The sequence below is a fragment of the Orbilia oligospora genome, assembly GCF_000225545.1.
Source record: "Orbilia oligospora ATCC 24927 unplaced genomic scaffold scaffold00112, whole genome shotgun sequence".
Taxonomy (NCBI): Eukaryota; Fungi; Ascomycota; class Orbiliomycetes; order Orbiliales; family Orbiliaceae; genus Orbilia; species Orbilia oligospora.
In genome coordinates, this window is record NW_011645669.1 from 164,108 (window position 1) to 179,643 (window position 15,536).

Here is a 15,536-nt window from a genome sequence, read left to right on the forward strand (position 1 = left end):
ACTCACAAGCAAAATACTAATTCCTACATTAATTTATAGCCGATGTAGTAGTCGCGCGTCCAGTGTTCGATATGGCGTTCCTGCTCGGGCTTCTGAGCTACGTACAATGCATCAAGATGGTTCGGGTTCACACCGATTTTCTCGTCCAGGAACTTTTCGAAGCCACTCATCTATCTCTACAATCACGCCCCGACCTACCTTTGGTGTTGCTAGATCTGCATCTATTAACCCCAAAAGACGGGGTTCACAAAGTTACTTAAAACGGAACCAATCCCTATACGAAAGGGGAGAGCCTGCTTATGTTGAGAAACCTTTCCGAATGGAAGATAAGCCGGGGTTCCTTCCAGCTAGTTCTCGACCAGGGAGTAGCTTGGGTTTGTCTATGCCTCGAACTTTGCGTGATTCAGACGTCGTGGGGACAACTAGGGCGCCAGTACCTGGAAGAAGATTCCCTGTTTCTTTGAGAATGAATCTTTTCGATAAGGCTCGCTGGCTGGGACGACGAGTTTCTCAGCCTTTCCGTCGATCCAAAGTACCACCTAAGAATGTACCAACTCAGCAGGTTCATTCTGAGACGAAACACTACGGGTTAACAGCCTACCAGATGTCTTCTGGTTATGCTGAAACCGAGGGCTCTCAATATGCAGAAACTGCTGTTCATCATCGTTTTTGGGAAAACCAGAGCTATACGACCGGTCTTGACAACCAAGAAGATTATTTCACCCATGCCCCGCCATCAGAAGTCGATGGCGTTGCCCCAAGTACACCAATACGTATGACAGTTGCAGAGCCAATAATTGAGGTCGAGGAGCCGCAGCCGCAGCCGGGACCGGTTCGAGAGGGGCAAAGAGGGTTTACACCGTTCACTCATCCTACAGACCTTGGGGGTGTTGATACAAGACGAGTTTACAGTGCGCTCATGAAGACCCTGGCAGCGCAATTCCGCAGCCAAAATCCCGTCAATGAGACTATAACGGAAGAAACTGAGCCTCAAGATGAAGAGCCCCGGCCGGGTCAACCCTCAAACGAAAATGTTCGACCACCTAGTTCCAAAGTTTCAACGGAAAAGAGTCCGGAGAACCGCAAGCCTCTCTGTGAGATTATGCCTCGTACAAATAATACCATTAGTGTCGTCGAAGAGGAGGAAGACACTGCGGCACCCCCTACGCCGATTATCAATATCGGGGTTAAGAGGATTAGATCTGATGATGCACTTTTTAGTCAGATTGCCCAACAGCATGAGGTTTGGCAAGAAGAGGCCACGGGAGGGAGTAGCAACGAAACCATAGCAGTTACAGCGCTAAGACAATTAAGCATTTCGAATGTTGAGAAAGAGAAGGAAGATATGACAGGGCAGGCGAGGTTCCGTACAACTAGTGGAGCGTTGCAGGAGAATATTCTGAAAGACGAGAAGGGGATCGAAACTGATGAGCACGAAAAGTTGAAGGATGATAGTATGGATCCGGTTTTTATTTGATATTTTACAGTTTGTCTTTCTCCTTTTGATTTTTGAGCTTGGAGTTTGAGAATGGTACTCTACGAGTTTGTTTTGGGCTATGATTTCTTGACGAAAGTTTTACCTTACGTCGATTCGAGTTTCCCTATATTTGAAGCTCGAATATGAACGGTATATGGGAAATAAAAGCTCGGTATGGCATACATGGAGTTGGGCTATTTTCTCCTCACTGGTGGCTTACCTTTCGTTTTCATTGTTCCGATTTTCGATTTCCTTGCCAATACCACCGACGTCGCGACAAGTATTTACTGGAACCCGTTTTATAGCATACAGTACATGTATGTAATGTACCTTCTCGTTCTCGTAATGTTGACTTGGATTATAACTACAAAACAATTGCGGCACTGGATCATAACTATTCATTGGACAGGAGATAGATCGATAGCCTCGAGGCCAATCGTGTGTCTTAAGTAATAATACATTGGTACTGATAGCGCTGTACAGCTTGTGCCTAGTGCCTAGGTATTTAATCTATCTTCAAACTAAACAAGAGAGGTGGCCTTGGCTGCCCCCGCTCCATTTCAACAAGGTGATCGAAAGAAGAAAACCCGGAAGAAATCGAACGGGCGAACTGTATTACCTCCTCCGAGGCAAAAGTCGAAATTTAAAATGATAGATGAATATCTTCCGCGAACTGGGACCCGATGAGGTCCTTGGCAACCCAGGCATGCCAACGCAGGGAAGGGATGTATGGTGTAGTATCACTTTCGGTCGAGAATGTAATTTTCTTCCCATCAAGGTCACCCCATCGGATTGGGGGCAACTCCTCCTCGTTCGAGTCTATAACCGTATCCGCCGGAAAACCCCTAGATGTCAAGAGCCTTGAGTTAAGAACCCTTAGAGTAAAAACTATATTCCCATCTTCATTTTGTGGGATGATAGTAATCCGAAAGTTGTCGAAGTTCTTTTTGACGGACGCATGTAAAAGCAAGCCGTTGCTTTTAGCCATGGTGCTAGAGAGGCCAACCAAACTCGCTATTCTGTCCTCAGAATAAGGACAAATATGGGAGGCCTTTAGCCTATCAGGACGGAAGTAGATATTTGTGATTTGGCATCGATATCGCCTATCCTTGTTTCTAACCGCGTGAGAATTATTAAGGTGTCCAAGAGCATAGCGGGCGATAATTGCCGCCCTGAACGCCTTTTGCCCTTCAGAATTTTGCCCGCCCCCTGGTCCTCGAATTACAGACGCAATCGATAGTATACGTAATTGTTGGGAAAGACACATCCGAGGGGTCCTATAACTTAGGGCGGCTACCGTAGACGGGTTTCTGACTCCTGCAAAAAACCGAATATCGGCAGGATCCCACGGGCTGAATAGGTCCACAAGCGAAGTAGTTGCTACTTTAAGGCCCACGGCTCCGGGGTAGCCGCAGATCGAATATTTTAGGTTGGAGGGAGCAGGTTGAACGCTCTGAATAAGACTTTCAGAGTCATCCCAGGAATCAAAGGTTCGCAGATCGGCCAATACTTTGTCGTAAAAGTTACAACCATATGGTAGAGCTATCACCCTCAAATTTTCCGCCATTTCCAACCTCATTTGGGAGGATAAATTTTCTTTCGCGTCGTTGAAGTGTGGTGGAAGCAGTAAATGGGATGGTGTGGATGCAAAAACTAGATTCCTCGATGTATGTGATATGGATATTTTTTGGTGGATCTTGACGGATTTTTAGTTTTGAAGCGGCCCTTGACAGGACCCTTCGCAACTGCGAATCTCGCGGCATTTCGGTTGACGCCTTTTCTCTCTTTCTCTTCCTTTAAGCTGGGACTGATAGTTTGGTTGACTGTGGATTTAATAGGTTCGCTCTAAAAATCGACTATTGGGTCCGTCGTGAGTACGATATCTACTGATATTGATATGCGATTCAAGAGAGGTGAGGAGTTATTAAGAAATATTAAATACTGAGTTCTAAGAAACTAGTGAAGACAAGGGTACTGTTAAGGCGTTGCAGCACAAGACTACTGTGAAGGTATGATTTTCTGCTTCAGGGTATCTTCTCTGAATCATATATATCTGGGTGTATTTGATAACCTTAAGCCTATCAATCCGCCTATAGTGCTGAGTGACGCTAGTCAACTACATATCTGTCGAGGACAACTGAAAGGTTTACGACGATCGCGGGATATAAAAAAAATTACTCTTCGCAAAAATGTGTTTGACGTTGTAAAATGACATCTAATAGGTCTTAAATAGGCAAGTCCTGGAATAGGATTAGTGCTAAAATTAAAATAATATAGTTGATTCCCCTTTCGAGAAAACCTTATTTAAGATCCAACAGGGATCTGGTGAAAAATCTTTGAGCTATATTTTTCTGGAATAATAAGACTGATATCTGCGTTCATAGCTGGTGGACCACAGGGTATCCCGTCCGCTCTGCCTTACTCAAGCCCCCAAGCGGGCGCTCAGTAGTATAGTGGGTGACCATATGCGAATCGCGTCTAACGCAGGTAATCTTCTTTTTTTGCTCCTCGTTCTTTTTTTGCACATTTTGGTCTACAAGATAACTCTAGCCCTGATGAATATTCGCGGTTAGTCGGTATATCGGTCGTGTTTTGCTCCGTTTGTGAGTGCTTCTGCTGGTATCGACGTTTTTGTCGCTGTGCTGGGTCCTATATCCTTTCGTAGAGTCAGAATAAGCATATATACTTCTTACTTGCTCCATCATGCATCAAGTATTAAAATACACAATATTAAGATGTACCTATTAGCGCGCGTCCAATCATATTAACGACTATTCAACAGTCTTCAACTACCTATGTAGTTAACAGGCCTATCATATAATTAAGCCGTGGGCACGGACCCTCACCAAGATACTCAGTCCTGCGGTCCAGACATCTGTTGGTCGACTTCCAGTACATAGCATGCTGACCTTCGCACGGAGCGTATCTTGATTGCCGTTAGGATGATCTTGGACCCACAATATCCAGAGCGTGCACAGCCCTTCCTATGGAGCCTCGAGCCGTCTGACATGCGGGGTCCCTTACACAGACTTGGAGACAGGGGTATTGGCAATGAGGGGTTCGTTCTAGCAGGATCCTGCGGCTCTTTCCGTCTCCACGAATATACATGCGGCTCAATGTTTTATAAGAAGAATGATATCCTATCTTGAAAAACGACGTCGACTAGTTAGATTACACAGAAATATAAATACGCATAAGATATAATTGCGGTTTTGATCTCGGATCCACATATACACCATCAATATTCTCTACCATGGAACATCTTCTCTTAGTTGACACCACCCTTTTCCCTCCAGTTATCTTCCCACTCATAGGAGAACAATGGGACGGCGGGTCATTCGATGAGTATCCTCAACGTCGTCAGTTCGACACTACTACGCAAAAATTCTACGCTGAAGACGTAGAGACTAGTCCCGATGCGCCCTACGCATTCTACCAGACATGGCTATACCTTGGACTTGTTTCTGATGCCTTCCTTTGCGAGGATCCAAATGAAGTATTTCTGCGACATGACGATGAGACTGGAGGTTTGGTTCTGACGACAGAAAGACTTGGGGAGGTCGTTAACCATTGGAAAGCGACTTTGGATTCAATGGATTTACCTGGGAAAGTGGCTGAGCTTATCAGGTCTATCAAAGCGATTCGAAAAGTGCACGATCAATTGATGGAGGTCAATGTTCCGAATGGGTCTGATCTAATTTGGGCGGAAGAAATCACCTCGGTGGGCGGGACAGTCAGGTTTGCGATTGCACTCCTCTGCGATGCTTTGGGGTATTCTATCTCCAGTATGTGTGGTCCGAATTTGGACCCTCAGATAGAAAAATACAATTCGAAATGGAGTCGAGAAGAAGAGATACCTTACCCAAGTTATCCCTATTTCCGATGGATTATTGGGGACGTCCTCGACGAAGCTATGGACCGATCACTACTTTGTCCTGTAGAGAAGGCCCAACTCGCGAATTCTTCGCCTGCGTTTCTTTGTTATTTACTATCGCTCCCAGAGACGAATAGGTACGAAGGCCAGCACGGTGATTGTACCTCGACCCATTGTGTGGGAAACAATATTGATGAAGAGACATATGTTACAAAACACGTTGACGAGAGCTGTGATTGCGAGCACGACGGGCCAGACGTCGAAGACGTCAAGAAATGTTTGAGGGATGGTAATATCCCCTCCCTGACGATTTCCATCGTTGACGGGGAGTACCAAGGCATGAAAGTAAAGCCCCAAAAGGTCGAACAAGCGAGCATCTGGAGATTTCATCAAGGGAAATCGGGACTTGCAAAGTCGTTGGATTACATCGCCTTGTCTCACGTCTGGTCTGATGGACTGGGAAATCCAAGGGCGAATACCTTACCCCGATGTCAGTTGAAGAGACTGGCTTATTACACAAACTATACGATAAAGGACGGAAGGGCTCGCGGTGTGAAGGGGAATTTTGAGAAGGCATTCTCTAAGAAACATTCCTTCGCAAAAAGAGCGGGGACTGTTTGGGAGCAAAATGGGGATTTTGAGTGTGCCCTTTGGACAGACACTCTTTGTGTGCCGTTGGAGCCTGAGTATAGAAAGTTAGCCATCAAAACTATGAACCAAGTTTATCGCCAGGGTATGATACTCTTCAACTACCCGCTTCAATTACTCCTAACAAGATTGCGAATGCTAACAATTGTATATGATAGCTCGATATATAATGGTCCTAGATGCGTCTATAGCCCGTCATGACTTTGCGACGGACGAAGAGCTTATGGGTCGTGTTGTTCTGTCAACCTGGATGCGACGCGTGTGGACGCTACAAGAAGCTATCATCGGAATGGAGAAGCTTTCAATTTGCTCCAAAGATCAAGTTGTTGATCATACGGATGCATTAGAGCGACTGCGTGTCGTCGTCAATGAAGGAGACAGGTCTCTAATCAACGGCGTTCTTGAAAGCGTTGCAATCCTTGGAGACGACGGATTCGCAGGACTAAATGGCGCCGTCTCAATTATGGAGTTCAACTACAAGGGGTCCAAGGTTCTTGAAGATGGACAGACTTCCAGGGAGAAACAACTTGAGCAGGAACAGTTTGTGCTCTTTATGGAGCACTTGTGGACGCTTGTTGGCCGTCGTGCTACAACGAAGGAGGAGGATCGAGTCTTGGTGGCTTGTAATATCATGTATAAGGATGTAGGTAAGGTTCTAAAGGGAAAGGGACATACAGGACGCATGATAGGGTTACTTGACCAACTTGAAGAGGTTCCCGCCGGTACTATCTTCAGATCAGGCGAGAGAGTTCCGATCGACGGGTATCGCTGGGCATGTCACACCTTCAAGCTTGGGGCCTGGGGAAGATTCGATTTTGGAAACCCAGGAAGAGTTACACCACAAGGCCTCCTGGTCAGGTTTGCGGGTTTTATCTTACCTGAGAAACCTACCCAACCGGATTTCCCTTTAATGGTACAATCCGCTGCTGGAGATGAGTTTAGGTTAATAACCTGCAGCTACCCAAATAATACGGGCACAGCTCTTACACCCGAAGATTGGAGTGAGGCTATCCAAAGAACTCCTAATAATCTTGCTATCCTACAATCTGATGGAGGAACTTTTATACACTCCATGTTCTTGAAAGATGGGGGGACGGTTCCTTGCGAACAGAGGAGAGCGATTTTGGTATCCATTACGGAGGAAAGGGGTGAGACCATCTATTGTCGATATGAGTCCTTTGTGTGGTTGAGCAAGGCTCCTGGCCCCGAATATGAGCCACTTTTACAAACAACTTATCCGACGGTGGTGACGAATGACCCTCGACCAGCCAGTCAACAATGGTGTGTGGCTTGAGTTTTAGATATATACACAAGCCCTAGATATATTGATAGTCACAAATTTCTTCTCCAGATAATACATTAAAAAGCCTCCACATTCCTAATACTCATGTGATTTTGAAGGAGAATTTAAGGTTAACGGTATTGGGAGGGCTGTGCATGATCTGAGACTGAACCATCAGTCACAATTGGGATCAGATAATTGTGGGCCTGCAGGGGACGGCTGAGCTCAGGGTAGTCTCGTGTTCAAGGGTTGTATATATCCATGCACAGCTTACTTACCCCGCATCACCACAAGCTCCTGGAATGGATCCTGCCGCCAAAGCCCCTCACGCATATCCCTGGATATAATTCAGACACACCATCCTCGAAGTTCAAAATCATCCTTTCCAGAGTTAAGCAGAACTGTGTTGTTTTTGTTGTAAAATTTCTCCACCAAAATGGTTCATATTCCACCAGCGACCTTCAGACCATTTCTTCATGAGACGGATGTCCCATGTGTCTGCGATTATGACTACGACGGTGGCGACTTTGCTACCTATCCAGAGCGTAGAGGCTTCAATAAAGAACTTCTTCTTTTAGGAAATTTCAGCGAACATCCCGAGGATGAGACCGTTGCCTTCCTCCAAAGCTGGCTCTGCTTTGGCTTGCTTTCCGAGGTTACGAAACAGACATTCGGTATATCCGATCTGACAACTACCAATGCCGATGGCCAGTTGATTATTGAGTCAGAAAAGTTTCCTGGGATTATCGAAACGTGGGTGCGATCGAGCTCCGCCCGTCATCTAGATAAATACGACGCAATCTTCTCTGAGGTAGCGGTCATCATCGAATACTTTTCTCCATTATTGATTACCTGGCAAACCAAGTACGGCGCAAATTTAGAGACTGCAAGTGATATTATTGATGCTCAGGTTAGCATCCTGCCGCCATCGATCGCTTGTTCACTAGCTCTGCTTGCGGCATCAATACAAACAGCATATCGACACCAGCATCAAGAACAGCCTTATGTTCGATTCAGCAGACCCGCATCCGATGCATTCGGGATTCCATCTCTGATCTTCCAAAGATTTATCACTGCGGGGTGGTGTATTAGCGATGTTGCAAGGTTGTCGAGAACTTACAGCATTACGACGCTATACTTTGCTTCGAGCTTTCAAAGAAATCTCCCGTCACCCGATTTTCACGAGTATTGTGATTTATTTGCTTGTTCGGCTTCCCAAGTCGATGATACGACTTATGTTACCAAACATGTGGATGAAAGCTGTGGGTGTGACCATATGGAATCGGCGCTCGATGATGTAAAGAAGGCTTTGGACAACGGTGGGATTCCGGCTACTATTGTGAAGGGTGATATTGCGAGCGGTGGTGAGAAAGGCTGGTTGGAAGCCGTTTCGTTTGAAGATTGCAAGGCGGTTGCGCTGTCCCATGTTTGGTCAGATGGACTTGGGAATGTGAGCGCGAACTCGATACCAGAGTGTCAAGTGCGGCGGCTCAAGGGGTTAATTGATAGACTTTACGAGATTTCGCCTCCAAAAAGCTCCTTCTCGGGGTTCTTTAAGAAGAAGAAAAATAAGGATATCGGATTGTGGTTGGATACGCTGTGTATTCCATTGGAGAAGGATTACCGAAAACTTGCGATCAAGAAAATGGTGGATACATACGGGAAATGCGATCGGGTGCTCATGATTGATGCGGAACTAACTCAAATATCTATGGATCAGATTCCAAAACGAGAACTGTTAATCCGAATCGCAGGATCAAATTGGATGAGGAGAATGTGGACATTACAGGAAGCGGCGCTGAATATCGAACATTTGTATGTTCAATTCGCGGATGGGGTGTTGGAGTACCATGACGAAGCTGTAACTCTTACACGCGCGTGGGAAAGGCGAAAGTGGGCATACGAAGCCATTGATACCGACGCGGGGGTACACAATTATGAATTCTCTGCGATGCACGGCGCATATACGAAGGATAACTGGCGTTCTGCGGGGCAGTCTGCAGGTCTGGCGCTCTCGGGGTTCGCTGGAAGAAATACAACGAAACCTGGTGATGTTTACTTGTGTCTGGGAGGCATGATGGATTTGGATCTTATGGAGATTATCAAGACACCAGAAGATGAAAGGACCGAGAAGATTTTAACGATGATGAAGTATTACCCCAAGAGTATCATTTTCTCGCCAGGTCCGAAGGTGGATATGGCTGGCTACGGATGGGCTTGTCAGACTTTTTGGAAGTCGAAGATTTTGAGTTCAGCTTTCTCCGATGCCATGAACCCAGCGGAGATGACTGAGAAGGGGCTGAGACTAGAGTACCAGGGTTATGTTATCAACCCGGTGAAGTTGCCGGAGGGATACTTAATCATGAACTCGAAGAAACAGGGTTTGTGGATCAAAGTTACCTATGACCCCACGGATCCGGCTGGGATTTCAAGTCGGGTCGCAAGAGCCGAACATGACGAAGGGTCAATGGATCTGGGACTTATTGTCCCTGAGCGGGATGTGGCGAGGAAAGGACCCGGCGCTGGTAGCCCTGCGCTCCTAGTGTCGATCTATAAACGGGCCGGGTGGAAGGATTCGTTCAAAGATTCGGAAAACTCCACAGCTATCTATACAAAGGCCCTTTGTACAGTTTTCCTTACGACGGCTACCACCTCGGATATTGAAGCATATACTGAGGCAGGGAATGAGGTTGCAGATGGCAAGAAGCCTAATGAAAGTGCTAATACGAGTAGTGTAATTTATCAAGGCCAGATATGGTTCATTGCATAAGCACTCGAACTACTGGTTTAGCAGGGATCCGAGGCTTGGGAATATAATTCTAGAAGAGCTAACGGCTTCGAAGCTTTAACGGCTCAAAAGCCACAGTAATGTTATACTCGATTCCAATATATATATATATATATCTCCACAGTCTTGCATCCATAGGCCGAGTTTTCATGTATTCTATAGATCTAATTCTCCCATCTGGCTCCGACACTGAAAGTGCTTATGGAGCAATAAAAACCTACGTATTCTTCTGTCTCTTTTCTGTTCAAATCTCCATGTACAAACTCTAACCTTATGATATCATGTCGTTGACGTTACCACAAAATAGACTCTGAGCTAGGATTCCCTAGCTACTAACATCGAGAATTCGTCCGAATTCAAGCTAAAGCTCTGAGCTGAAAGTTTCCGTATTGGCGTCCATGCTTGTATTTTTAGAAGTCTTTTCCCGTTCTCGTAGCTTTTCGAAATGCTTAGAAGTGGATTACCTCTCCGATCTGTGGACTCTTTCGCCTAGGTTTCTTAACTTCTCGATGTATCACCCTAATCCGTAGACTCGAGTTTCCTCCTTGGGTTTTTGCGTTGACGTTGCAAATTTGCTAGCCTAAAATACCACAAAGCGGCTCGAGAACCAGTGCTGTGCACTGTCATACCACATGCATATGTCGCACATTCAATCTTTCAAAAAGCTCACGAGAACATTGAAAAGAACGATACAAATTATCTCAAATTGATCAGGCACTGCTATTTATAGCTTCCCTTAAGATTTTTGTACTTCCAATCAAAATCTTGTTCATAAAATGTTTAACGTTATGGAAACCCACGAAGGGAACCAGATCACCGTCTAGTGACGCTCGCCAACACCATATATGGCCATGTGAGCATTCCATAGGCGTAACGGGAACACTGATTGCAACCTCATTTATATGCACATCGCCTCTTTCATGCAAGAAAGCGCGGGTGCAGCCGAATCGGGATAATTTCTCACATCCTTGCATTGAATAATAATTTCTTCGTGTTAAGCTTTTTTGGTGTGAGACCCTGTTCAAGACTCGACTCTGCTGAAAAACTTTCTTTCTCAAGAAGGAAGCACAGTGATGTTGCATTTATGACGATTGTATATGCGTAAAGCTATAGCTGCAGCTGATTCAGTCGGGTTTAGTCAGGTTCTTATAGAATTGCCTTCAAACTAGGAGTATGGGGCAAATATCTTGTATATATATAGGGGGAGGAGATGCCGTTGAGGATCGGGATTCAAAAAGTCTTAACTTCACCACCACCGATATCATACATTCGTTTATAACAGCTATAGCTCCAAAAAAAAATACCAAGTACTTTAATATAATATCTATTCCGCTTCCGCCAAAATGCAACTTAAATCCCTCCTCTTCACTACTCTCCTTGCGGGTGCGGCCTCTGCCCTCCCAACCGCCAATCCGGACCTCTCTTCTCGTGCTCTGTGCAGCCCACAAGAACACACCGGATTCCTCGTCCGCATTAACTCCACCAACGGTCTAAACAACAAAGTCGTCTCCATCTCCAACGGTGTCGTTGGTGTTGACCTCCCCAACCCTGACTCCGTTATCTGGCCTTACACCGACGGCAATAAGATCTATATGCCCGGTCCAGGCTACAAATATCTCATTCCTGGATACCTCTACTCTACTGGCAGTGGTACCAGCTCCTGTGGAAAACAGTTGAAGTTCAGCAAGGACTTGCCAAAGAAGGGGCTCGTCCAGACGAATGTTTTCTCTACTAGCTGTGATATTCAGGGAACTTTTTACTTGACAGCTGAGGGTGATTGGAACTGGCAAGCGTGCCCAAATACTGCAGGGAAAGGATGGACTATTCACCATGGAGCCAAGAAGGCAGGGTGTAGGGATGTTAAGTTGAAGATGATTTACGGACCACCTTATTAGGGGGTGCGCCGTTGTTGGAGCTTTCGAGCTTTGTGTGTGATGATGATGACAGACGATAATGGAGCGATTTGTCCTGAAGCCCAATTTCGTTAAAACTTACAGCATTTACAGCATTTACAGCATTTGTATTTAGTTATATTCATATTCTTGTAAATATATAGAGACTTTAATAGTAGTATGGGGTGCGCAGCTGCTGGCGATGGAAAAATATAATACGAACGAACTTCGCATATATATAAGTATATAATAAGTAGTACTTACCTATATACACCCCGTGGGTCCTTTTCGTAAAACTTTCGATCAATATCCTCTGCATAGCAACGTATACTCTCGTACAAGTCATGTGACGAAATTCGATGAAAATAGACACTAGTAAAACGGGATTTTAGAAGCGTGAAAAACGGGATTTTGAAGTCGTTGGGTGGCTATTTATATGAGAATCGAGGCCTGGTTACTAGGGGAAAAATCCGGTTTCTACAAAACTAGTGCAGATTTTGCTCAGAAATCTGCATGTCTGAATACCCCCTTTTTTCATAAAAGAAGTTCGCCAGAATTTATGCCATTTTTTGCACAGCTTTTGAAGGTGAAAATTGTCACGTGCCTGCCGACTTTGGGAGGGGGTTCGGCGTCGAATCAGGCACCACACAGCTAGCTATCTTGTCTGAACTAGTTCTTTACATCAACATACGTTTCATATAATTAATCTAGGATATACCCTTTGATGTGCATTTGGGAATATTTTATCTCGTAAACCAGAATCAATTGCTGCTGTTCATTCATGGTCAGATGGACACTAAGAATATTGATTTTGGTATTGTGATTGGTATCTAGGTAGGAAGCTGCAAACAAATATGACCACCCCGTACGAATATTAAATTGCTAGCCATCCAAACTACTTTGTTCCCTTTGCTAGATCCTCAAGCTGATACTAGAAAACTAAGGATTGAATAAAGCAGTTATCCAACATAGATTTACTGGGAGATACCAATGACACCACAAGCTGGACGACCACCAGCATTTCCGGTAGTCAAAGAATCAGCGTGACCACCCTTTCCGAGATCATCAGTACCAGCGTGAACAACAACAGTTCGCTATTGTCAGTTGTGTTAGTAATTCAGCTCTTTATAATGGAAGGCAAAGACTCGGCACTCACTCCGAGGATGCTATTAGGTCCAATCAGAGAGACTTGGCTGTCGGTGATAGTACCCTTTGCGACACCGGAGCCATCAGTGGTGATGTTTCCAAGGTCACCGACATGGCGGTTCTCATCCGATGGAGCACCGTGGGTCTTTCCGAAGGGGTTGACTAAGTCCTTCTTTAGAATATACGCCTTATATCGACATAGCATGAAGAGAGTATAGCTTACAGTGAGGACCGGCAGAGGTGCAACCATTGGTATTATCACCGAAGGTATGGATATGGAAGCCACGTTGAGCATTGGCATCATTTCCAGAGATCTCATACTCAATGGTGGTTGGGGAGGACTCGGACTCTTGGGTGAAGGTGACAACTCCCGCAACGTTGGCGTCTCCACGAAGAACGGCGACTAGTCGACGTCAGTTCCATGTTACCGGTACCAATTGCATCGGAAAATTAATTCTTTATCTGATCCCGTACCTGCTTTAACCATTTTGACTTGTTTGGATTAGATTACTGGGGAGCTTCTGGATGATTCCGGGGCCAACGGTTAGCTCCAACGAACAGACATTGGCGGGGATATGGCACATGGAAGACTAGCCCCGGGAAGGAGAGTTTCTTATGCAGGTGAGGGGGTTTCTTCCTACTGACAATTCAAGTTCGGTATCTCGAAGGTGGACTGATGAGAGAGTTTCTGCAGGTTCGAATTCTGATGGATGTGGTGGTGGTGGTGGGAAGGTGTGGAATGCGGAAGTGACGACATGCTATAAATATGCCCCTCTCCTCGCACAAACACTTTTTTTTTGCTAATGCGGGGCAGCTCTATCGTCATTATTATTAAGCTTGGCCCAGACCCTTTCTGACACGGTTGATTACAATTACAGGACAGAATAGATCTTGGAGAGAATGGCTCCAATTGGATACTCCGGCCGAGGCAAGGAAGAAATGGCCCACTTTATCTATGCCGTTTAACTGCATTGCAATTGACGCCAAATTAGGTTCTGTGCAGATTTAGAGCTGCAACTGACTCGCGCAGAGTTCGGCCCGGAGATCTCGAGGGCGATTTGGGTTGGGCCGGTTACACTTCGGCTCATAAGTCCTTCGACTTGAGTCTATAGAAGAAATGGCGGCGATGTCTGGGCTATCAATATCAATATCGGTCAATATCGGTATCGACATCCACTGGCCACCCGGCCCTAATTTACAACCGTGGCCGCTGAGGTCATATTGGACCGGATGCAGTGGCCACGCTTTATAAATTTTCTCATGTTCGCGGTTACACACGACCAAGCTACCGAACATTAAATTTGTGTTGGTGTGTTGGCGGCTGTCTGTACCTTCAAAACTTCAACACAAAGCCGCTCTGATTATTTTGTCGAAGTAAGAGACGAACTTCTTCTTCTCCACATGCCCCAATAACTACTTAAGTAAGTAGTCAACTTATGCTCTGAGAAGGGTAAGAAGACCGGAGTTCGGCACTTGAAATCGAAAACGCGACTCTAGGGATGCCTTGGTGGCGGATTCTCACCCTTTGCAGAGTGTACTTGCCTGGATGGTACTAGGCATACCACTGGATTGAACATGCGTAGGCCTGAGGCATGCACGGATGTCAGATATCGATATTATCTCCTAGCAAAGAGTAAAAAGGAATATGTATATGTGTAGCCTGCAAGTGCAAGATGCAGGTGAAAGCTCATAAGCTTAGCTAACTGTTTAGGTAGCGTGCTGCGCCAGAAGTTGTACGTAGACTCCGGTGCTTCCTTAGAAGGAATTGTGACAGGCACCTACAACCAATCATGGGGGACTGTTGGATGCCCCAGGCCGCAGTGACCCTGGACGGGGGTTTTCTGAATTCGGATCCACGGAGAGCAGCCGGTGCATCACCGAATTTTTGTTACTAAGGTGACATTGCCAGCGATTGTCCAATATTGTAGGTACATACTTAATTTATGTCTTGACACCGAGTGATGCAAAACTTGATATCGTGTATCAATTCATGGTAAGGCGACCAGCAGAAGCAATTTGCGGCTACACCGTGTCCGTCCTGACCGTGAACAACGGTAGACGCTTGCCCGTCCCGGATGCAGGGTGGGGCGCCTGTTGATTGAAGGGTGCAGCACATGTGCTTATGTAGGGAATGTCTTAGCGTAGGCTGGCCTCGGATATCGTACTCGATAAGGGCGGACGACAAATGCAAAATGCAAATTCAAAATCTCAAGGTCTAATATTCCCAGGAAGATAATCCAAATTCCCAAATACAAGGCTTGCGGAATAGTAAATAGCTGGGAGGTCATGATTGGCATATCCCATTACTTTTGCAGCATCGACCTGTAATATGTTGATAGGGACATAACATGTAACTTCAGGGACCGCCCAAAACAGCAAATGTGCAGGGCCGGCACATTCGCTCCTTTAGCTAGCGTCCTAGAATCATG

At 45.7% G+C, this 15,536-nt stretch overlaps 6 protein-coding genes across 6 annotated transcripts; 4 read left to right on the forward strand and 2 right to left on the reverse strand.

The window, feature by feature from the left end:
• Window positions 1-106: 106 nt before the first annotated feature.
• Window positions 107-1,477, forward strand: AOL_s00112g47 (uncharacterized protein; the record flags this gene model as incomplete). Its single annotated transcript, XM_011127077.1, has 1 exon — window positions 107-1,477. The coding sequence occupies one exon, from the start codon at window positions 107-109 to the stop codon at window positions 1,475-1,477; it is 1,371 nt and encodes a 456-aa protein (XP_011125379.1).
• Window positions 1,478-2,120: 643 nt separating this feature from the next.
• Window positions 2,121-3,044, reverse strand: AOL_s00112g48 (uncharacterized protein; the record flags this gene model as incomplete). The annotated part of the gene is made up of 1 exon (XM_011127078.1): window positions 2,121-3,044. The coding sequence occupies one exon, from the start codon at window positions 3,042-3,044 to the stop codon at window positions 2,121-2,123; it is 924 nt and encodes a 307-aa protein (XP_011125380.1).
• Window positions 3,045-4,730: 1,686 nt separating this feature from the next.
• Window positions 4,731-7,293, forward strand: AOL_s00112g49 (uncharacterized protein; the record flags this gene model as incomplete). The annotated part of the gene is made up of 2 exons (XM_011127079.1): window positions 4,731-6,084; window positions 6,158-7,293. The coding sequence occupies 2 exons, from the start codon at window positions 4,731-4,733 to the stop codon at window positions 7,291-7,293; spliced, it is 2,490 nt and encodes an 829-aa protein (XP_011125381.1).
• Window positions 7,294-7,717: 424 nt separating this feature from the next.
• On the forward strand, window positions 7,718-10,051 carry AOL_s00112g50 (uncharacterized protein; the record flags this gene model as incomplete). Its single annotated transcript, XM_011127080.1, has 1 exon — window positions 7,718-10,051. The coding sequence occupies one exon, from the start codon at window positions 7,718-7,720 to the stop codon at window positions 10,049-10,051; it is 2,334 nt and encodes a 777-aa protein (XP_011125382.1).
• Window positions 10,052-11,412: 1,361 nt separating this feature from the next.
• AOL_s00112g51 (uncharacterized protein) lies at window positions 11,413-11,964 on the forward strand (the record flags this gene model as incomplete). Its single annotated transcript, XM_011127081.1, has 1 exon — window positions 11,413-11,964. One exon carries the CDS (start codon window positions 11,413-11,415, stop codon window positions 11,962-11,964), a length of 552 nt encoding a protein of 183 aa, XP_011125383.1.
• A 971-nt stretch (window positions 11,965-12,935) lies between these two features.
• On the reverse strand, window positions 12,936-13,594 carry AOL_s00112g52 (uncharacterized protein; the record flags this gene model as incomplete). The annotated part of the gene is made up of 4 exons (XM_011127082.1): window positions 12,936-13,055; window positions 13,118-13,269; window positions 13,331-13,510; window positions 13,582-13,594. The coding sequence occupies 4 exons, from the start codon at window positions 13,592-13,594 to the stop codon at window positions 12,936-12,938; spliced, it is 465 nt and encodes a 154-aa protein (XP_011125384.1).
• Window positions 13,595-15,536: the final 1,942 nt, after the last annotated feature.